The sequence below is a fragment of the Pelodiscus sinensis genome, chromosome 1 (genome assembly GCF_052426305.1).
Source record: "Pelodiscus sinensis isolate ZL-2025 chromosome 1, ASM5242630v1, whole genome shotgun sequence".
In the NCBI taxonomy this organism is placed as follows: Eukaryota; Metazoa; Chordata; order Testudines; family Trionychidae; genus Pelodiscus; species Pelodiscus sinensis.
Genome location: NC_143052.1, coordinates 2,805,640 through 2,829,349, shown reverse-complemented (window position 1 = coordinate 2,829,349; position 23,710 = coordinate 2,805,640). Strand labels below are relative to the sequence as shown.

Genomic DNA, 23,710 nt, shown 5'->3' with positions numbered 1-23,710 from the left:
TGCCTTTCTTTGGCACTGTCTGTTTGGCTTCTCACTAAATAAATGGATACTGACGTTATTCCTGAAAAGAAGGCAAACAACCCCTCCCTTCAAACCTTGCTGTCCACCTATGAAACAGGAGAGTGAAAAATTATTCCTTCTTTGTACTGTGGACACAATCATTCTAAATCCTGGAGCTTCTTAACTGCCTACTAGACTTTATTTTATTTTTTCAAAGTGCCTAACTAGCTTTTGGAGATGTACAAAAATTAAAAACACTAGTGACCTAATTTTCTCAGCTGTGCTTTAAGGCTCTTTGAAACTGTGCAGTCTCAAATATTTGTTCTAAAGATAATTCTTCCAGTGGTATCTGGATGCTTTCAGTGTTATTAAACCAGTAAATTCCTTCCATCCTCCTGCTGCTCTAGATCTGTATATAAGCCATGAAATTGGAGCCGACCGGGTGCACAGTTCTTGCTTTTAACAACAATATGCATGAAGGCAAGACTAATTTGTATTGTGGAGCTATCAAATGAATGGAAACTCTTAATGCACCTTTACAGCTGACAGTGTGGCCTAGGAATTGCATGTTTCCAAACATTGCATGATTTGTATGCTGTTTGCACAGTGATCCCTGAGCACAGATATTCAGTCTTGAATGGAAAGTGTTCCATTGGCTTAAGTCAGGGCTTTGGTAGTGTGGTGTTCAAACCCTATAATAGGTGTTACAAAAGTAGGCATCAGCTGACGCAGGAATCAGATATAATTACATAGGTTCTGAGTCATACACCAGCATGTTTCCTCAAATAGCCTATGAAGTGACTATCCCAGTTGAGGGCAACTGTACCTGTATTTCCCCCCAGGGGTCCAGCAAGGGTATCCACTCTCAGACTTCCTGTTCCCCAGCTGTTGCCTCTCTGAGGTGCAGAACTGCAACTTATTCTCTTCTGACCAGGGTATGTCCAGGCTGAACAGTTTTACTGTATTTCCTGCACAGATAGTCTGCATAAACAGACCTGCTTGCTTTCTGCTCAGAGACTGACGATAATGGTTGCCGACAGCCCTAAGTTACTGCACCATGCTTTCTAAGGAAGCCAAATGTAAGGTAAAAAGCATTCCAGAGAAGGCGCGTTAAAATCAATAAAAACTCACACGCACAAGTTTATCTGGAACTTCTCAATTCCTAACATGGATTCTGGCAGATGAGTCCTTCAACCCCCCATCTTACAGGAGTCCCCATGGTTACCAGTTCATCTTAACTCCAGCTCAGAACAAACAGCCTCAGTAGGCCAAGTCCTTCCAACCATTCCTTGAGGATTGGGGCCCTCCACAGACCAGAGGTCCTGTCTGTCTGCCTGCCTGCTGTATTAGGAGGCACTTTAAACTCAGTTTTTTTTTTACCCAAAAGTCTCCTCTTTGTCTCGTGGTTTCTGGAGAATTCATTTTGGACTAGTCTATGTATAGCTCCCTGCAGGGGGGAGGGTTCCAAGTCTGATAAAGGACCGAGTTCATTAGCTTCCCCCCTTCCTACCAGAGAACAACACTTACACAACTGCATTGTTAATAACCTGTATCCCAAAGATGATAACCCTAGTAAGTTGATCTTAATTCCATAAGGCTGGTTCAGGTTATTCTCACTGTCACCCTGACAATAGAAATAAGCAAATTTTTAAAATATTTCTGTCTTTTTCTTTTCTTTGTGTCTCTCTCTCCATTAACAGTTAGGAGCCTGTAGGTGCTGCTGGGAATAGATCTTACCTCTAGCAATTCTCCATTGAACTCTACAAGGTCACTGACTGCTTGGCTGCTGCTGTCATAGAAACAGACAGTGGAGTGCTGAAAATGGGGTCTGATAGTTCTAAAATAACCCATTTCACAAAAGCACAACCTCTTTCCCCCCACCCCTCCAAACACAGGCGCTTTGTGCAGAGGGGCTATTTTAAACTACCAGGCTCCATATCCAGAGATACAGTTTTTGTTGCTATGACAGCAGCAGAACACTCAGGGCCCTCGTAGATTTCAACAGGAGAGTCTTGGTGGAAAGGCCTTTTGTCAACAGTACAAGCAGGCTGCATACTGTTAACTTGGTGTTAGTTGCAAAGAATACAGAATGACTTCAACCAATTGGGGCTACTGTTTAGATTTCAAGGGATCTTTACAATGGAATGTTCCTGTTTATACACAGTACATGTTTGCAATTCAAAGTGTTATATCTTAAATATTCTGGATTTGTTTCATTCACAAAGTATGTAATGAGTATTAACTTATTTCCAGCCTCCTCCTGAGTAAGTGCTGTTAGCTCATTTCACCGGGGAAGCAGATATAGAATCACAGAACACTAGAACTGGAAGGGACCTCGAGATGTCATCAAGTCCAGTCCCCTGCTCTCATGGCAGGACCCAGTATTGTCTCTAGACCATCCCTAATAGATGTCTATCTAACCTGCTCTTAAATATCTCCAGAGATGGAGATTCCACAACCTTCCTAGGCAACTTATTTCAGTATTTAACCACTCTGACAGGAAGTTTTTCCTAATGTCCAACCTAAACCACCCTTGCTGCAGTATAAGCCCATTGCTTCTTGTCCTATCCTCAGAGGCTAAGTAGAACAATTTTTCTCCCTCCTCCTTGTGACACCATTTTAGATACCTGAAAACCACTATCATGTCCCCACTCAGTCTTCTCTTTTCCAAACTAAACAAGCCCAGTTCTTTCAGTCTTCCCTGATCGCTCATGTTCTCTAGACCTTTCATCATTCTTGTTCCTCTTCTCTGGACCTTCTCCAGTTTCTCCACATCTTTCTTGAAATGCGGTGCCCAGAACTGGACACACTACTCCAACTGAGGCCTAATGAACACAGAGTAGAGCAGAAGAATAACTTCTCGTGTCTTGCTCACAACACGCCTGTTAATGCCTCCCAGAATCATGTTTGCTTTCTTTGCAACAGCGACATACTGTGGACTCGTATTTAGCTTGTGGTCCACTATAACCCTTAGATCCCTTCCTGCCGTACTCCTTCCTAGATAGTCGCTTCCCATTCTGTATGTATAAGACTGATTGTTCCTTCTTCAGTGGAGCACTTTGCATTTGTTCTTATTAAACTTCATCCTATTTACCTCAGACCATTTCTCCAGTTTGTCCAGATCATTTTGAATTATGACCCTATCCTCCAAAGCAGTTGCAACCCCCTCCCTGCTTCGTATCATCTGCAAACTTTAAGGATCCAACTTACTTCCAGAAGTGACATTTGATTTTTTTTTTTTGAGGGTCTCAATGTTTGAATAGTCAGCCTGAGACATTTGGGCCAGATTTTCCAAAATGCTGATTGCCTTCAGCTCTAATTGAAGTACATACTTCACATCTCTGAAAATCAGGCCCAAAGTGTTTCAAATACAGGGGCCGAGGTCAATGTCCATATTTGAAAGTTTTTATTTGAGTGGCTTGTCTTTGAGAAGAGGTGGTATCAGAATTAGTAGTAAGTCTTCCAGAAAGTGTGGTTGTACTGGAGTCATGAACTGCTCAGTTGGCTGATCATTTGAGAATGAGTAGACTTAGGCATGTAGGATTTGACTCTTCTTGCACCTTTTCTTCTGTGTGAGCTCAAGTGAGAGTTTGAGAAAAATTGGACTGAAGATCAAAATGGTTGTTGTGATTTGAGTGAGGATTCAGTTGCTCATTGCAAAAATACACCAGCCGTTTTATGAAAATAATTGTGCTTCTGCTGGGCAGTTCTTATGCATCACATCTTAGTGTCTGAAAGTATAATTCTTTAGCCTTTTTTCCACGCATCTGCCCCTTCAATACTGCTCTGTAGCAGTCATAAATGTTCTCAGGGTTTTAAGGCTTGTACCTTTTGTGTGTGGTGAGCTGCACTGTCAGCGTAGTCTCTAATAGTTGACTCATTTACTGAAGCTGATTAGGCCAGTCTGCCAAAGAAGCTATGAGGAATTACTAGAGCTAGGACAGGCTTGATCCTGTGAACCTTCAGAGCTCTGGCTTGGAGCCCACAGTCGCTATTAATAGACTGGTAGGAGAAGCCAAGCTTTGAAAACAGCTTCTGATTTGAATACCAGGTGGTTCTCATACTGTTCTGAAACAGAACTATCTCCTGAGACACTCAGAATTAGACTGTGCCCAGAAAATCCCTGTTTTGCAAGTCATCCAGTGCTAGATGCTTCCTAACTGCTGGTAACTCGCCTACCTAAAATTCCCCTGTGCAGTTGCATTTGGCCACATGATTTATTTTCTGTCCAGAAGGGCTATTGGGGGTAGTTGGTGCATGGCTGCTTAGTAGTAGTTTTTTAACACTTTTTTATCCAAATGGATCCTGGGTGGGATATATCAGTAATACCAATATTCGTGTGTCAGAATTCCTCATTATTATGGTTGTGAATGATTTTATTGTTCTGGCAAGAATCTTGCTGGTGAATGTCACTTGCACTCAGATTTCTGTAGTTGCCACTGGACAGAAATGCTGAATGAGTTTACTTCTCCTTTCTTAGCTGGAGAAGCTCCTTACACTGTCTAGAGCAGGAGTGGGCAAATTATAGGCCACATCTAGCCTCTCAATCATTGTAATCTGGCCCTCAAACTTCCACTGGAGAATGAGGCCTAGGGCTTCCCCTGCTCCACCCAGCTCCCAAAAGCAGCGGCATGTCCCCCGCAGTGTTCCCTCTAAGCTGCATGGCAGCACAGCTTCACAGGCGACTGATCAGCCCTGCGAGGTCAGAAGCTCGGGGCTCTGTGCACGATTTAGATGATGGCATAGAGAGGACACTTATTAAGTTTGCAGGTGATACCAAGCTGGGAGGGATTGCAAGTGCTTTGGAGGATGGGTCAGAATTCAAAATGATCTGGAGAAATGGGCCGAGGTCAATAGGATGAAGTTCAATAAGGACAAATGCAAAGTGTTCCACTAAGGGAGGAAAAATCCGTTCCTCACACACAGAATGGGAAGCGACTGTCTAGAAAGGATCCTGCAGAAAGGGATCTAGGAGTCAGAGTGGGCCACAAGGTAAATACGAGTCAATAGTGTGACATTGTCGCAAAAAAAAGCCAACATGGTTCTGGGCGGCATTAACAGGAGCGTTGTGAGTAAGACACGAGCAGTCATTCTTCTACCCTACTCTGCGCTGGTTAGTCCTCAGTTGGAGTATTGTGTCCAGTTCTGTGTACCGCATTTCCAGAAAGATATGGAGAAATTGGAGAGGATCAGTCGGGGCCACAACTAAGAAGCAGAAAGACACTCCCCACATTCCCCTCACACACCAGAGCCTAGGTGGTCCCAGGCTAGTCGATTTTGTGTGCTCCAGCCCTGGAGTGGGGCAGCAGTGGGGTTTGAGTACCAGTGCAGACTCCCCAGTGTTGTGCGGGAGGAGCCTTGAGCCTCGGGAGCTAGATCCAGGCAAGCTGTTCCTCACTCCTCCTGATTTTTAGAAACGAGACTTCTTAGTTGTTTCTTCTGCTTTTGAACCTAGCTAAGTATAGACCCATGCTTAGGTGCTGTCCTGAATAGAAATGCTTTCCTGAATGGGGCCGCAAGGAGGAAGGACTTTGAAACAGTTTCATGCTGATTGAGAATAGTTCTGTTTGGCTTGTTCTAGAGGGCAGAGTCATCATATCGGCAATCTCTGCAATCAGGCTTAAGCTTCAGGCTACTTAGTAGTTAGTTTTTAAAGTTCGCAGAATGCCTAGTTTTTAAACCAGGGATATCAAAATAAAAATGTGAACAAACCGATCTGTAGACAGAAAGAATTATCTAATAAATGTGGCTTCTGCCACAGGCTGCCTTTTGATTGCTCCCTGTACTATCCAGTTCTAAATGGATATGTTTATTTGTTAATGGTGTGAGCTGGGGGAGCAGGGGTCAGGATTATATAACTTGATTTTCTTTTACCACCCGGAGACAATATAGATTAAAACCACCGGCCTGGTGGGGGTGAGTTTGGGGAATGTAGCAGTGCACGGAGCCTACTAAGCTTGTCATCTCATGTTTGTTTTGCAGTTGGTGTATCCTTATGACTTCAGACTGACAGAAAAAGAGGTAGGATAACTTCTTCTGTCTTAGAGAATCTGGGGGTGTGTGGTAGAGGGTATTTTACAACATTTTCTTGTTTGTTACAGAAAACCAACATTTGCTACTTGTCCTTCCCAGACTCCTACTCAGGTAGGTGGCATCTCTGGTTCTGCATGGGGAATGGGGATGGTTGCTATGAGAGACACATTAAGGGTACGTCTAGACTACATGCCTCTGTCGCCAGAGGCATGTAGATTAGGCTACCAGCCATGGGAAAATGAAGCGGCGATTTAAATAATCGCCGCTTCATTTAAATTTACATGGCTGCCGCGCTGAGCCGACAAACAGCTGATCAGCTGTTTGTTGGCTCAGCGCGATAGTCTGGACGCGCGGGTGTCGACATCAAAGGCATTTGTCGACCACCAGGTAAACCTCATCCCAGGAGGCATGCAGTCTAGACGTACCCTAAGGTTCGTATTAGAGAGAGAGTGAGTCAGCATCTGTAATGTACCAGAGAGAGCAATGGGCTGTATCTTCTGAAATAAAGACCTCAGAGAGTGCTAAGGCTTCTCTCAGGGCTGGATGGAGAGGCTTCCTGTTGAATATTGATCCTTATTTAAAAGGATGCAGAACCTGTGATCTAGTGGCTGATGGGAGAATTTCTCTTTGTGCAAGCTTTACTCACGCTTTTCAGGCGCCAGCCAGGGTATGAAAAGTAGCAGCGGGGGCTAAGTTTTCCCCAGACTTGCAGCGGTCCATGCTGATCTCATTTTGATGCAGAAGAGGGCTCGGCACAGAGAGAAATGTATTTAGCCTTTCTGGGGAAGGGGTCCGGTCCGTGTTTGCGTATCGGTAGGATAGCTATCCAATGGAAAGCCTGAGGCCACTTCCAGTGAATCCCTCTACGGGTGTTCCCGTTCTCCAGGGTTTTGGCCAGTTGACTTTTAACTGGCCTTAGAGATGGTGCTTCCATCACTCCCTTTCTGAGCCCTTTCTGCTTCTAATAGATTTCTGCTGTCCATCCTACATTTTCAGCTCTTAGCGTTATCCCTTTATTTCCAGCTGTAGTCCCCATAATACACAAAATAATCCCTTTCCTTGTATGAGGCGTAAACATCTACAGAAATGTGAAGGGCATTCTATTGTCTATTATGCATTAGTCATCGATTAGCCAAAATTATAATTTAGCCAAGTTTTACATATGCAGTTCTTTGATCCTAAATCAATCCCTCCAGTTTCCTGCTGTGGGCTGCACATAGATATTAGGGGTAGGAATGGCAGCAAGAGAGAATTCTGTGGGCTGCATTTTGCCCATCCTTGGACGGGCTAGCCAGCTTTCCATAGACCTGTATACAGTCCCAGTTTGGTTCTCCTTTCACATGCACGGGGATGCTTTGGAGACACAAAGGTTGTGCACATATTCACTTTGCACATATTCTTCTGCCAGTGTCTCTCTGCCCATCCTGGTTAGTCTGGGATCTCTGTGGAGAGAATTTCATGCTTCAATACCATATCCAATACCACGTTTTGGGGAGGATGGTTCTCAGGGTGCAGGTTCCCCACTGTGGAACTCATTCACCTTGGCCATTTGCCCCTGGCTCTGCGGAATGGCGCACTGGCTTGCGTTCCCAACCACGCCTTGATGCACTTTTGGATTAAGACTCTGCATGTGTCGATTTCCAGTCTGGTGGATCGTAGTGGGAATGGCTGCAGCTGCTCACTGTGGGATTACTGGCTGATGTCTTGAACACTGTCTGAAAATGGGTGCATAATCAATTAATCAGTGCAAATTCCTGCAGTCTAATTACTAATTGACCCTACAGTTTTGCTGTTACCATGTCTGCTAATTTGAGTTTGATATTTTTATGTGGCTTTTACTTCCTTAAATGTTTTTGATGAAGTCCCGAACTTCCTTACTGAAGCTTCTTCTTGATTGTGTATAATCTTGTCTCTGTCTCAGGCGGCTTAGGAGATACTCAGTTTAGCTTCCGTCTCCGTCAGTCTGGGGGGCAGAGGAACACGCGTTTTGGGGAGGATGGTGAATATAACACAGAAGCCCCGCTAACATTACAGGTTAGTTATTGCTCAGTATGCAGCTTGCACTTGCAAAATGAACAGTAGCATGCATGCATGTATAAACAGAATGTGCACATGGATTGATTTTTCCTGTAAATAATTGTCCTCTTTTTCTGAATTTTGCCTCAGACCATGGAATAATCACAAAGGGCTAAATTTTCAGCACAGGGATTCCCAGTCATCTGAATGTTTGTAGAGGAGCATACTACCCAGGATGTAACCTCTCTGTGGCAATAAAGAGCAAGATGTGATGGGTTGGAAGGAGCAGGATCTGACTGTTATTGCTGCACTCAAATAGAGGATAAATGTTAGAGTCCTAGGGTGCGTCTGCACAGCCATTGTGTTATTTCGAAATAATTTCAAAATAACGGATGGCTAATTCCAAAATCCATAAATCTCATTCTACAAGGAATAACGCCTCTTCCAAAATAGCTATTTTGAAATAAGGCATCTATAGACACTCCACTGCTGCTATTTTGAAATAGCCCCTCACCAGGGCCATTTTAAGTTATTCCTCCCCAGTGCCTCCTGGGGCTCTACATCGAGAGAGCACATCTACATTAGGGGAGCCTGCCTCGGATTCATTTTGAGGCTTCCCTGTAGTGTGAACACTCTATTTCGAAATAAGCTATTTAGGAATAAGCGTGCAGTGTAAACGTACCCCTAGTGGCCTGAAATAACTTTGCACCCGTGTTCTAGCCTGTGTTTCTCCCTTGTACTGGTCAGTCCATGTCACGCAGTGGTCAGGTACCAATTCCCCTACTAGAGCAAGAGAGAGTCACATTGGTTTGTCCTTCTTTTCTGTCCCTCCCTCTCCCCCGTTTGGTGCCTTGAGTACCTGTGTGGATTCTTAATTGCAGCCAGCGTGTGCCCTGGGGAGTGACTCCTGGGACTGCTGTGAAGGAATTCTGGGACTCCCCACCTAGTGCTCTCATGGTGCAGAGTCACAAGGCTCTCCAGTTGTCAAGGGGGGAGGGGTCCCTGCTCAGGGACGTGGCCGGAGGGATGGAAGAACTGCGGGGAGCAAGACTGCGAAATTCTAGATGCTGCTGCTGGAAAAGTCATGCCTGATGTGTTCTAAAAGCCTGCCCCAAGGAACAGCAGGCCTGGTGCATTGTGTCTGTAATTGGACTCCATCTCTGTCCCAGTGCCACTTGTGGGAATTCAGGGATGTAAATGGCAAATAGAAGTGAGGGATTTTTATCAGCTGGTATTTTGTGCCTTACAAGCTCTGTCCTTCCGGTCCTTTGTCAAAGCTCCCGCCCTGGCTAAAGCCAGAATGGTATTGTCAGGAGTCTGTCTGGGGAGATGGCCATTGAGCGATAGTGAGCAGGCATTTCCTCCTCTCAGGAGGTGGTGTTACTCCACAGCACCCCAAACCGAACCTGAGAGTCACGCACGAGCTGGCTGCACAGCAACATGGCGTTTCTGGGGTTCGACTCTAGGCAAGCCAGGCTAGTTTATGTCTGTGGGAGCACCCAGCCCACAGGAGTGGGTGCGGTACACGGGGCTGGGTGACACTTGGGGTTCAACTCCTTGTGCTGCAATTGTGAGTTCGTGGCCCAGTCGCCTCCCTACGTGTTCATGTCATGAAATCTGCCACAGCTTGTCACTGACGGCTGCCTCCGAGAAGACCAGACCTGGAGTAGTGGGGGGACACTGCAGTGCAGGGCTGAGATGCACTTCCAGATCTCTGAGACTTGGACTGAGAGGCTCAAGACGGGTGTCGGAGGTACCAAGATCCTTGACAGTGGTGTTGTTGACCTCTTTCTTGCAGCGGGAGTCAGCTCATTACTTCGGCTATGTGTACTTCAGGCAAGTGAAGGACAGCTCAATGAAGAGAGGTTACTTCCAGAAGGTGAGTGTTCAGACTGGCTAGCTTGCTGCTTTACAGCAGCATATCACTGTAACTTAGCATCTGTCCATTGTACTTCACAATCTCCCCAGCCCTGCAGTGGCATCAGAAGTATGGCTGGAGGAAACGGAAGAAAAGCTGCAATAGCTGGACTGTGTGGAAAGTGTAGTTCTCAAACAAGCCCACAAGAAGCACCATGCTAGATAAATCATGTGACCAGCAATTTACAATCTGTCTGGGCCGTAAATTCCTGAGAAGTCCCTGAAGAAACACACTTCCCTTCTCGTGTACTCCAGCTTCAGGAGCACAGTGATGGGGTGTTTTGTTGTTGTTTGTATGATGTCAGGTTGTGAATGGGTAACTGGTTACCTGGCAAGTATCACCTGGTACTTGGGAGCAGACAGAATGCCAGAACTGGAAAGTACTTCAAGAGATCATCAAATCCAGTCCCCTGCCCTCCCAGCAGTACCAGACACCATCGATCATCCCTGACAGGGGTCTGTCCAACCTGCTCTTAAATATCCCCAGTGGTGGAGATTCCACAATCCCCTTACGCAGTTTAGTCCAGTGTTTAACCCCCCTGACAGGAAGTTTTTCCTAATGTCCAACCTAAATCTCCCTTGCCACAATTTAAGCCCATTGCTTCTTATCCTGTAATCACAGGCCAGGGAAAACATTTTTTCTCCCTCCTCCTTGTTAACACCCTTTTAGATATTTGAAAACTGCTAACATGTCCCCGCCCCAGTCTTCTCTTTTTGAAAATAAACAAGCCCAATTCTTTCAGTCTTCCCTCATAGCTCATATCTTCTAGGCCTTTCATCATTCTCGTTGCTCTTCTCTGGACCTTCTCCAATTTCTCCACATCTTTCTTGAAACGTGGTGCCCAGACCTTGACACAATACTCCAACTGAGACCTAACCAGCGCAGAGTAGAGTGAAAGAATGACTTCTTGTATCTTGCTCACAACACTCCCGTTGATACAGCCCAGAATTATGTTTGCCCTCCCCCCCCCCAGAAACTGCCAACTCCCCCCTTCCTCCCCCTCACACACACTTGGGGCAACTGGTTCCCCATCGGGGGGGGGGGGGGAGCAACAGCAGCAGTCCTACATGGATGGGGGGGAATCCCACTTAACCTTAATCCCTAAGGTTTAACCAGTTATCTGAGTAACCAGGATTTTACATCCATAGTATGATGGCAGTACCCGTGATGTGCTGAACATTATCCAAATAGGAGGAGAGGAAGTAGAGGAAGACACAGCTGGTGCCTCTAGGAGCACGGAATTTCAGACTCGTTCTTTGTCTCAAGTCTAGGGAAAGGAAAATGTTCCAATGCATTGAAGGCATCCATTTTATCGTTATCCGTTAGAACATAAAAACAGCCTCTCTGGGTCACACCAACGGTCCATTCAGCCCAGTGTCCCATCTTCCACTCAGTTCCCAGTTTGGTTTCGATCTTCCCATCAAAACTAAAATGAGCCCTTGTTAAAGGGTTTGAATCTTAGGGGAGTTAAAGCTGTCATTGAGAGCCCTTTGCAACAGGCCAGTCTGATAGTGACAGACGACTGAGGCTGCTTTGCCCCTGTAATTGTATTGTGCACTGCAGCTTTTCTGCCTAGCTCTGTGCTCATCTCCTAGACCGTGTTCCAAAGAGCATTGCTCATCAATGTGTGTCTACAGTGAAATAAAGGATCAGTCACGGAGAGAAAAACAACACTTACATCAGGAGGACAATGGAAATCTGGGCAGTGCTGGAGAGCGCCTGCCAAGTTAACTTGATGGCTTTTGAGGTAGAATTACAGCAGTAGAGGGTGATGTGAAAGCATTGGATCTAATACCCTGTCACCTACACTGGCCCAGCAGCTGGGAAGATATGCTGTGCTGACAGGAGAGTGCTCTCCGGAGGAGCACCTCCTGCCAACAGTGCAATGTGGACGCTGCTTTACGTCGCTGTAATTTGTGTCACCTGGAGGGGAGGCTGGAGAGTTCGTTTTTCACATCCCTGCGTGATGTGAGTTGCATCAACTTACGTGGTGGTGTAGACAAGTCCTTAGACTGGAGCAAAGTGGAAGACGGCACCAATCGGCACAGTACTGGATGGGAGAGCGTGTGCAGTGGTTATTGCAGAGATCCGAGTTAGATCTTGGTGACTGATTTGGAAAGCAGAGTAAGCAGCACACGGAAGGGATACTGAACTGGAGGGCGGTATAAAAACTAATGACTGAGCTAGCATCCAGTGAGGTTAGAAACATGGGCAGAGAACAAAATGACGGTCCATTAACTGGGAAAAAGATCCCTCATTTCCGTTACTTCTTCTGTCTGCTCCAGTCTTCCACATACGAATTCTTTACCTGGCCCGGACTTACGATCTGCTGGTTCGTTCTCTGCATCTGGTCTCTAGCTCTTCTCTGTACCCTCCTCCCTCAGGTCGCTTGTGCTAGGGATGTGAAAGATTCGCCAGTTACTTGGTAAGCCTTAAGCTTTCCAGAATGCTTACTGGGTAACTGATTGGACGGCCAGCCGCAGCAGGCTGGAGCAACCCTGGTTGAGTGCGAGTGGCAGACAGGGCCCTCACCACTCTGACTTGACCCACATGGGCTGGCAGGACCCCAATAGGACTCCAGCCCCAGCCATGCTGGGCCAGCAGGCAATGCCCCGAACCCGGCTGCTCCATTTCGGCCCAGCAGGACTCTGTAAGCTGAATGCTTGGACAGCCATCCAGGAGAGATTCAGGTGCCACATTGCTGATTGGCAAAGCGCCTACAGCCAGCAGCGTATTTCTGTTGGTGGTGCACATCTGCACAGGCTTCAGTGTACGTAAGAAAAGGTATTCTGCCCAGGGTTGGGAAAAAATAAGAAGGAACATTGACCCCAGCCACACTGGGGCAGGTAGCTGGGACCCCAGCCATTCCAACTCGGCCCGTGTGGGCCAGCCAGACCTGGCTATGCTGGAGCCGGCCGGCCGGACCCTGGCCGATGATTAACCGGCTAAATGTTACAATTTCAGTTGTTTAACCCGCAAACTATTTAAATGGTTATTTACATCCCTGGCTTGCACAGGGACCGCTGGCAATTCCTGGCTCTCTACACTGGTGACCTTTTTTCTGTGCGCGCTGTAGCCTCTAGGACTGTAAATATTGTTTAAAATAGTGAACTGGTTAAACAATTACAACGTTATTGTTTAGCCGGTAAATCACTGGGGGGCCAGTACAGGGCAACCGGGGCTGGTCTCACGGGGCCACTGCACTACAGCCAGTGTCCCTCCTACCCGCGTTCAAAGCGCATCGTGGTTGGGGATGCTGGCAGGGCCGTGGATGCTGGCAGGGCCGTGGCTGCTGCCGGAGCGTGATGGGGCTGGGGCAGCCGGCACAGCCAAGACTGAGGCTCCCTCCGCAGGGTTGTTGGTGCAGCTGGGGCTGTTGTTTTGGGCAGGGTGGGTGCTGGGGTCCCTCCTGCCTTCACCTGGCATGTGGCAGGGCTGCGTGAAGCTAGGATAGGGCTCCAGCGGGTTTGGGGCTAGGGACCCGCCTGCCGGCCGCCCTGACCTGCCTGGGTTCCTGCCACCCAGCCTGTCCTGGTAACCGGTTGCTTAGTAAGCATCCTGGCAAACCTAGTGCTTGCCAGGTGAGAGGTTAACTGCTGAACCTTTTACATCCCTAGTAGCCTCCTCTCTCACTGTGCAATAGTCCCTCCTGGAGGCTACTAGGTTGGCTCCTTCCACCTTGCAGCTGCTTCTACAGCCTTCCCGGCTCTTCCCTGAGCATAGACACCTGGAGAATCCAGTTCAAAATAACCATCAGGTGTCCCACAGGCTGAGCACGTGCTCTGCAAACACCCTTCTGGGCCACACAGGTTCAGCCTTCGGGCTCCTGGCTGGATGCCTTTGCGGGCTGTAGGCGGCCAGTATCTGCGCACCCTTTGTGTAGGGAGTGGTGAGGGCACTAGCCTGGCTCATCGGTGTCTTTCTTTCAGTCTCTAGTGCTGGTGTCACGCTTGCCTTATGTGAACCTCTTCCAGTCTCTGCTGCAGCTGATTGCTCCCGAGTACTTTGACAAGCTAGAGCCATGCCTGGAGGCAGGTAAGGAGAGACAGTGGGAGGAAGGGGTTTGCAATGGGGACAGAAATCTATTATTAGTATATGTGGGGGCTACTGAGATGTGTGCAGCAAAGGATTGCAGAGCTGCATGGTACTGGCAGAAAAGTAAATTAGCTCCATTAAATACATCTGCTGTATATTTGAGAGATTCAGGGCGTAAGTCTGCCTGTGTGTCTGTCTGTCACGTCTGTTTGTTCAAGAATTCCTCCTAAACAGGAAGAGCTAGGCCCACCAAATTTGGTAGGCAGCTTCCTCTTCTCCTAACTTAAAGCAAAGTCAGGATTGGATTGTTCCGGGACAGTGGGATGTGTGGAATGCGATTGTTTCCCATCAAATGGAAAGGCAGGGGTGTGATCACAGAGATAGAATGACCACAGGGGGCAGCCGCTGGCTGGCAGCATGGCGCCCCATCATTGCAGCCTGCCCCAGGGAATAGATGCCAGGCAGGTTGTGTGGCCTCTGCCTTGCTCCCCCAGGCTGGTCCCGAACCAGGCGAGCCAGCTGTGAGGCACTCCCCTCTCCCTGCCCTGGAGAGAAGAAGGAAGACAAGCTGCATAGCCCCACCCCAGACCTGCCCTAGGGCACAGCTGCTGAGCCCCCTGCCCTGAGCCCCTCCTCAATGCCAGCCCTGACTCCTGCACACCCCATATCCACAGCCCCCTGCCCTAAGCCCCTGCCCTGACTCCTACACACCCTCCAGGCCCCCAGACCCTGAAGGACCCGAGTAACTCCGGGTAGGTCTCCTATTGTACCCATACAACTGTTAAAAGAACATTATTAAGGCTGGAAAATCAAGTGTTCAGAAGTTAGGAAATGCAAGAATTAAGGTGGCCTGTGCTACCTTAACTTGAATCCCTGGTGTTCAGGGATTATGATAGTGTTTAGTCACATGATCATAGACTATTTTTTCCACCTTCTCCCTGAGGCACAGAAAGCAAGGTCAAAAGTATCCACTTAATTTCAGCCTCCAGTTTGAGGCACCTCGGACCTGATTTAATTTGAGCGCTTAGTGTTACGTGTCACTTTACACATTCAGAACACAGCTCCCATTGACTTCAGGTGCTGTTGTGAGAGCACGGGAGTGACAGTCTCCCAGCTCTCAGTTGTGGTCCCTGGATGTTGTTAGCCCATCGGAGCCTAGAGCTGCCATGCAAGCAGAGTTAGGCCTTGTCTATACTGGCACATTTTGTCACCAACAACTGCCTTTTAGCAGTAAACAAGTGAGAGTGTTTTCACTGCCGTGCGCCATTTGTCAGGAAAAAACATCCAGTTTTGGCAACACAAAACTTCCACCCCTGCAAGAGACTTTTGTCTTTCCTCTCCCTTTGGCGACAAAGAGCCAGTGTGAACTCTGCTGTTTGATTTGTCAAGAGAACTGGCTTCCGCCAGTGTCCCACAATGCCTGCCTGGATGACTGTGCTCACTGTTTTGTGATCTCTGCTGCCCTGCAGGCCTGCGCCCCTCCCCTGTCAGAGCTCCGCGAAGTGTCTTGACAGCAGAGTGAGCTGCTCCCTTTCAGGCACAAAGAGCAAATCACTGGAATGCTCCTGTTCTGCCCGGCTAGGAACCCAGCGGCAGGCAGGCAGGCTGCTGCAGGGGGAGGGCTGGAGAGATGGCCGTGCTGTTTTGACATTCCTCATCATGGAGAGCTCCCAGAGCTACAAGGGAATCCCAAGCAGCGCAGGGACTAGCTGCCCTGTGGGATGCTGACCCACAATGCTTTGCTGTGCCTGTCGACAGGATGCTAGTGTCAGCCATGTGGCCAGGAAATGTCATCAATGGGAGACAGAGAAACTGGCTTGACCGGTTTTCACTTTTGCATGTCAACACTTTCGGCGCCAAACCTGCCCTGTGTCGACAGAGCCTTAGATACCTTCTCCTGTAACACAGACCAGCCCCAATGCGGATATGGTCACAGCAGAGGCCACCGGAACGATCTAAATTGGCTGCAGTTGTCCCTCAGTTTAAAGTTTTGCCATTGTCCATGTTTTGCAGTGTGCAATGAGATTGATCAGTGGCTGCCTCCTGTTCCAGGACAGACTCTGAACCTTCCAGTGATGGGAATTGTCATTCAGGTACTTGCTCCTGATATTCAACTCATAAATGCTCAAGCCACAAGCCCTGGTGTGCACTGCACTAGAAAGACGGCACGTTTCTTGTCGCTTGCTAGCTCTAAATGCTTTCCCTTTGTTCCTAATCTCAGCAAGTGTTCATGCCTGTCAGCTGAGCCTGGCCCCCCAATAACTTTTCCTGTTTGTAACCCAGGTGAGAATCCCATCCAGAGTGGACAAACCCGGATCAAGCCCTTTGAAGCAGATCAATCAAGAGGTGAGGTGAAGAAAAGAATTGTGCCAAATGGCCCAACAAGAAGCAGAGTCTAGATCACTGAGGAAGAGAAGGCTCATGTAGAATTGGAGCTCTTTGGAACTTGTCCAATGTGCTGCCTGGAACAGCTACTCCTTAAATATTTCTCTCAAGGGTTTTCACTAAACTCTTCAAACTCCCACCTAGCAAGAATGATCTTAGCTCCTACCTGGGCAGAGAAGTCCCTGAATGATTCTCCTGGGTAGTTTTACATCATTGCTCCTTGTTCTGCCATCGTAAGCCCTGCTAACAATCCCTTCTCCTTCCCTCCTTCCTTTGCGCGGTTTCCTTTCACACATTTGGGGCCTGTTAGCATCCACCACCTTCCCGGATTATCCTTGTCCCAAGCCGCGCTTGGGTGCAGAGGGAGCAGTGGGGAGGTTTCTCAGGCTCAGAAGGGAGGGTTTTGGCTGGCTCCTACGGTAAAAACTGAAATCCTTTCACCCTGAAGGGGTCGGCCATTTGCCCTGCAGGCTGCCCGCATTTGCTCCTCACTTGGCTCTCCAAGCATTATCTTTGTCTAAGCTTTAGATGCTTTGGTACTTACTGTCGATGGATTGTCTTTGTGTGACTGAGGTGAGCAACTCAGAGTGACCACTGTTTGCGCTTGGGACATTTTCCTTCATAACTGCCTCTCTCCTCTCTCCCATTCAGAACTTGTTACCGGCCCCGTTAGTTCTCCCCAGTGTGTATGAACTGGATCTTTTCAGGTGGGAGTTAGCTTCTCTCAACACGCTCCTCCCATTCCATCTCCTTCCTCTCCGCTCATGCTCTTCTTTAGCTAAATGGGAGGTTGTGGTCATGGGGGCGGATCCTGATCCTTCTTGTCAGTAAAGTGTGTCCGTCTGCATGTTGGGTTGGTAGGAGTTGCATGGTGCTTGGGGAGCGTTGCATAAGAACGGCCAGACTGGGTGAGACCCAGCGTCCTGTCTGCTGACAGTGGTCAATGCCAGGTACCCCAGAGGGAGGGATCACACCAGGTAATCCTCACGTGATCCCTCTCCTGTCACCCATTTCCAGACATGTTGCAGTGCATGTATGGGCTCTTGTATGTACAAACACCTAGTCTTCCTGTCTTCAGCTGGGGATCAGCCTGTGTCCTGGCAGATTTACCCTTGAAATTGGTCCTATTCCTTTTTATATGCGCTTTATTTGGCTTAAAATATATCTCATGATCAATGAGCTCCACTGGGTAACTATGAGAACTTAAAATGTTTCCTTTTAACACATTTTAAATGACTTGCAGAAAGTGTATATAGGTACATAATTGCCTCGTGGAACTCACTGCTGCAGGATATTAGAAACCCATCCTAGACGTTGAATGTGCAGATGCAGAAGTATAACTGAATGTGCCTAACTCAGGAGTCTGTTCTTTCAGGAACTCCCATTTTTAGCCTTACCCCGTTACTCTTCCTTTCGCTAACAGATGCTTCCAGCCAGTGCTAATTCACATCCAGATGCTGTGGGAGCTGATGCTACTGGGGGAGCCAGTAGTTGTAATGGCGCCATCCCCTGCCATTTCCTCAGAAATGGTGCTGGCACTTACCAGGTAATTGATGTGAATTGCAGGTGACTATCGAAGGATGCTGTTAAATCTCCTCCATTTAGAACCACTGCTGTGTCAGATGAATGGCATCTGACTTCATTTATATATACAAATATATATGTAAAATAAGAAAAGGCAGAATTACTGCGTTCTGCTCCTATGCCACCTGAACTGGGAAGAGAATGGGAAGAATTTCTAACGCGACAGAGTTGATGATATTTCATAAACCAAAGGTGGCTTATCCTGCCCGTTCCCAGGCTTTGAAGTTTCCTCTCTCCCGTTTTGTATCCTGTCTCAGCAGCCCCTTTAGGCCTTGACTACGCTGGCATGTTTGGTTACCAAAAAGTGCCTTTAGGTGACAAAGCAGTGAGAGCGTTCACGCTGCAGTGTGACTTTTGTCAGCAGAAAACCAGCCAGTTTTGGGGACAAAAAGCTTCCACCCCAGCCAGAGACTTTGTCCTTTCTCCTCTCCTTGTTATCGACAGAGAGCCAGTGTGGACTCTGCTGTGCATTTTGTTGGGAGAACTGACATCCGCCAGTATCTCGCAATTCCTGCCTTGAGGACTGTGCTTACTGTTTTGAAATCCCTGCAGGCCTGAGCCCTTCCCCTTTCACAGCTCTGAGAAGTGTCTGACAGCTGAGTGAGCTGCTCCCTTTGGGGAACAAAGAACAAATCATTGGAGTGCTTCTGTTCTGCCCTGCTAGGAACCCAGTGGCAGGCAGACTGCTTCGGAGAGGGACTGCGGGGTGCTCACTGGCGTTGCTTTGCTTTGTCTGCCAACAGGGTGACCATGAAATGTCAACAGTGTGACACGAAATGTTGACCAGGGCAGGCAGAAAATCGGGTTTGACCGGTTTTCACTTTTGGCGACTTCTGCGTGTCAGCAGCACTTCTGTGTCCAAACCGCCCCAGTGTAGACGTAGCCTGAGGGCAGTGGTTCTCAAAGCTCTGGGCCCGCAGCCCACCCTGCTCAATGCAAACCTTTCCATGGACCACCAGCCAGCTGCCCGTGATGACAGAAAGCTTTCACTTATCTCTAAATACCTTCAATACGAAATTCTTCATATTGGGCTACTAGCGCTGTACATAAGGGGTGTATTTAACTGGTAAGAAGGGAAATATTATTAATCAAAAAAACTCAACTGATTAATTACTTTAACTTTATCATGTTAGTTTACCAAGCTTCATTTTAAAAAAGTAAGATATTAATTTATGTCCAAAACAAAAGGTTTCAACATTGTCTTTATTTAGCAAGGGTAGGGAACCTTTTTGGGTCTGCAGCTTCTGAGCCACAGAAAAATCAGTCGATGGCCACACAAGGGAGAGGCATAAACCCTCCCTAAAAATGCAAAAGCAAAAAACCCTCCAACGCTCACTGGTGTGGCCCCTAATTAAGACACTTCACTCTCCTGGCGCTCCAGCCCCACGGGGTAGGGGAGAGAGCAGGCTGAGAGTGCTAAGGTTCAGGGCTTCCCATGGGCCAGATCAACTCTTTTGGGGTCCTGGGCTTACTAGATTTTGTGAGCCCCCATATTTTCTGGGGTAAGACCAGAAATGTGGGGTTTAGTGTGCAGGAAGGGGCTACCAGGGAGCGGGATGGGGTGGGGCACACGACTGGGTGAGGGTGGCGAGTCTGGGTGGGAGGTTTGGGCGCATGAGGGCATGAGGTCTGGCTGGGAGGGAGAGTGCAGGAGTGAGCTGGGATGGGGTGTCTGGAATGGGGGGAAGGTGCAAGTGCGGCTGGGATTCGGGTGTCTGGTCAGGATGGAGGGAGCAAGAGCAAGGGAGGTGCATGAGGGTGCAGGGTCTGGGCACGAGAGGGATGGGGGGGCACTTACCTGGTTCCCCCTCCTCCCCAACTTCCTTTCCCAGGTGCTGCTCCCATTGGTGGTGACCTCCCACCGCTTGCATTGGCCATGACTCCGGCCAGTGGCGGCAGTGGGGAAAGCCTCCAGGCAGACCATCTGTGCACTGCCGTTCCCCCAGCCGGGGGGGAGGGGAAGCAGCAGCACACGGAGCCGCTCGCTCCCCCCATAAGCCAGATCCCAGGCTGTGGTTTGGGGCTTTCTCCCCCCCTCCCGCCCATGGGAAGCTGGCACTCCAAGCTTGGGGGCGGGCTGTGAGGCTGGAGTGCCCACACAGCCTCCCTGCTGCAGGGGAGCTGAGCCTTGAGCCGCGGACAACCTGCCAGGCGGCTGTGGGCAGCTAGCGGCCCTCGGGCCCTGGTTTGAGAGCCACAGCCTTAGGGTATCCCTGTGCTTGGAGCTAGGCTGGGATCCCCGTCCCAAGGAGGTGTCCTTGCGCTAGCTCTGGTAGCGTGTAGCCATGACCGTGCGAGCAACAGGAGGGCCACTTGCCCTGGATACGTACCCACGTGAGGCCACAAGCACGGGCTCGTAGTGGCTAGCGCCTCCTGCCAATTGTGCTGCTGTGGCTACGCTGTATTTAGCATGCTGGCTCTGTCGGAGCTGGAATGAGCTTCCCTCCCTAGTCTGGTAGCTCAAGGGGTAGATATGCTGTCAGTCGAGTGAGCGACGGGGCAAATCTTCCATGTGTTTCCTCTGGCTCCGCAAAGCAGCGGCCACTGGGAAACTGGCCTGTCCCAGACTTGTTCCTTTCTAGCACGTGCAGGGTTTCATGATGACGACACTGTCCCTGTATTGTTCTTGCAGCTGTCTCGCCCCTCTGAAGTACTGCTGTGACTACCGCCCGTATTTCACTATCCACGACAGTGAGTTCAAGGAGTACACCACCAGGACGCAAGCCCCGTAAGTACTCTGGGACTGGAGCCTCTCTCGATGCGTTTTTCAGTCAGCACAAGTTACATGGCGAAACCTTGGGGCGTTGTAGTTCTGGCTTCCACTTGTGTCTCCACCGTTTCTCTGCAGGCCGAACGTCGTTGTGGGTGTCACAAATCCTTTCTTTATCAAAACGCTCCAGCACTGGCCTCACCTCCTTCGGATTGGGGAGCTCAAAATGTCAGGTAAAGCCCTAATTCACGTTGGTCTTTCTGCGTTGGACTCTGTCTGAGGGTGACAGCGAGGGTTCAGCATCTCAGCATCTGGTACAGGTGCACGCCTCCATCCCTAGGAGGGTCGGTCTGGGAATCGGACAGGGTAGCTCAGGCCACGTTTACGCTGCAGTGTTACATCGGAAAAAGAAACGCAATTCGCGGTATGCAAATCGCATATCTATTTCCGATTTACTTTCAAAAGAGGCGCTTTCAAAATTTGGCGTATCTACGAGGCGCCAAATGGCGAAAAAGTGCTCTTTCGACCTATCCCTTATTCCTCGTAGAAAGAGGTTTACGGGGATGGCAAAAAAGCGCGTCCGCTTTTCCGAAAACGTTTTCAGAACAGTGGATGCGTTCCTTGGACGCGGAGTTGCTTTTCCGGGATACCTCCAGTATCCCAAAAGAGCCGTGCAGTTTAGACGTAGCCTCTGTCTGCTGGCCTGGGTGGCGAGATGCTGAGGTAGTAGCAGTGAAAGCAAGGGGTTAAGCACATTGCAAGAATTGTTTTTTCTTTCTTCTAAGCCGGGGTGGAGGGCTGGAGACAGCCCTTGGCTTGCCTGGATCCCGCCCCAGCGGCTCAGGGTCCTCCAGCATTGGAGAGCTCGTGCTGGTGCTCCTGCCCCCGGGCCATCCATCCGCAGGGCTGAAGCACACCAGCTCTACTAGTCTGGGACCTCTAGGCTCTGGTGTGAGAGGGGGATATGGAGGGTGTCTTTCTCCTTCTCAGTTGGGGGCTGCCTTAGTGAGGTTGGGTATGTTTTGTGTTCGGCTTCTCACTTGTGTGCGGCCCCCGCCTGATTTTTCTGTGGGTCAGCAGCCCCCGACCCAAAAAAGGTTCCCCACCCCTGTTCTAAGCTTTAAGGAAATGGAAGATTATTCTTGGGAATAGGAGAGAAGTGCCTGGTTTTATTTTCTGAAAAGCCAAGAGTGCTGCTGTCGTTTGGGCTGAGGAGTTCTTCTCTACCTGACTCTCATTGTTACTATTTTTCTAGGGCTGCCAATTGATTTAAAAAAATTCACGCTGAATCCCAGGTTAAACAATAATAGAATGCCATTTGTTTATATCGGTTTGGATTTCTACATTTTCAAATGAATTGCTTTCCATTACAACACCGAACACAAAGTATACAGTGCTCACTATAAAAAAAAGAGTAGTCCTGGAGCACCTCAGAGAGTAACAAAATATATAGATAGTATCAGAAACTTTCGTGGGCAAAATCCACTTCTTCAGATAAAATGGAGAAAAAAGGGTTCTCTCTGTTTGCGCTGTAAAATAAATACCGGCAAGAAGGAGACGATTTTTCATTTCACCTAATACAAGTGCTGTAGAGCAATGTCTGTATCCTGAATAGGGCCCTACCGATGTCACAGCTATGAAAATATAGGTTACAGACACTGAAATTTGGTCTCCCTGCAAGAAATCTGGTCTTTTATCCCATACTAGAGAAATTTCATAGGGGACACCAGCAGTGTTTCCTCTAACATTTTCCATCCTTGCGTGGGTTGAATTTTCTTATGTGTCGACATCAGTATAAGCAAAAAACCTAGCTGTAAATATATATTTTAAATAGTTCATAGGTATGGAAGGTAAAAAAAGAAATTCAAACAAGGGATAATTAATAGGGAGCTATGCTGTAGATGTTTGTTTAATATAATAAAACGAAAATTAACAATGCCCTTGGACTACATGTATTTTGTCCTTTCTAACACCTCAAGCTAGTAAACACGACAAACTGGGACATATTGAAAACAGCTATATAAATACATCAGACATGGTCATTAAATAAAAGCATAAAAAATGTTCTCCAGAGCCCCAAATTAACAACCTACTCGCACAGACCTCTACATCTTCAGCATCTCCACTCAAGCTGCTCTCAAAAAACAAAGCATCTGGCAAAACACTAGCATGCTACAGACTTTGCAGTTCACAGAACTATCCCCCCTGTGTGCTTATTATCCACACATCGCTCTGATTTAAGATACTAAACAAATCTGAGTCAACTAGAAATAGTCATGCTCTCCTTGCAGATACTAATGCAGTATTTATTGACACTGGAAAGCAGTGTAAAAGGCATTCACTCAGGCTTATACAGTTTCTCTGGGATGACAACTCTTAATTTGATTGATAGAGCACAAACATAAAACAGTAAAAATAAGTAATAGAGCAATGGAGACAGCAAACAAAGCCACAAACCACCACTGACAATAGGAAGGGAAATAAAACAAAGGCGGTTGGTTATGAGTATCTTAAATGAATGTTTCGGATCCATGCAATGCAGGAGGAAACCGAGACCTGTAAAACCAGATAACAATTCTCCTGGTTTGAAACTTTCACACTGGGTGTCACCAACTCTAGAGTGGAAGCCCCAGAGCACAGTGACACATGGCTTCAGAGTTTGCAGACAGATCCATTCTTCGGAGAGCCTTCATCCTACAAAACACCTGGCACCGCACCTAGCGCTTGCTACTTCTGAATGTGCCCATTGACTCAGAGCCAGAACGACACCAGATAGCAGAGATCTGGCCTTAATGGCTTGCAGTACTCCTCCCCAAACAAATTCTAAAACTTAATGGAAATCACTTGCTGGAATCCAACTCTGTCACTGAAAGGTCAAACAAATAAACAGGATCCATGGTAAAGTTCTTCCAGTGCTAACAATTTACCATGTATTAGTAACATGTTAAGATCAGAGTTTTCAGATAGCTACAGCACTCCAAAAAATTCTATGAAAAGAATACTTTTATAGGATCATAGAACCATACCAA

At 48.0% G+C, this 23,710-nt stretch overlaps 1 protein-coding gene across 3 annotated transcripts in view; it reads left to right on the top strand.

Annotated features, from left to right (window-relative positions):
* The window catches only part of DENND6B (DENN domain containing 6B), a 41,452-nt gene that overhangs the window by 2,174 nt on the left and 15,568 nt on the right, over positions 1-23,710 (top strand). For 2 of the 3 annotated variants that reach the window (XM_075924152.2, XM_075924146.2), the window contains exons 2-12: positions 5,983-6,021; positions 6,102-6,144; positions 7,955-8,067; positions 9,848-9,928; positions 13,897-14,002; positions 16,016-16,095; positions 16,286-16,348; positions 17,039-17,094; positions 17,811-17,933; positions 20,604-20,699; positions 20,820-20,914. In XM_075924152.2, coding sequence (XP_075780267.2) covers positions 5,983-6,021; positions 6,102-6,144; positions 7,955-8,067; positions 9,848-9,928; positions 13,897-14,002; positions 16,016-16,095; positions 16,286-16,348; positions 17,039-17,094; positions 17,811-17,933; positions 20,604-20,699; positions 20,820-20,914 — 895 coding nt within the window. Of the gene's footprint in view, positions 1-976; positions 1,085-5,982; positions 6,022-6,101; positions 6,145-7,954; positions 8,068-9,847; positions 9,929-13,896; positions 14,003-16,015; positions 16,096-16,285; positions 16,349-17,038; positions 17,095-17,810; positions 17,934-20,603; positions 20,700-20,819; positions 20,915-23,710 lie in introns of all 3 variants that reach the window. The other variant, XM_075924156.2, reaches the window with a different exon arrangement.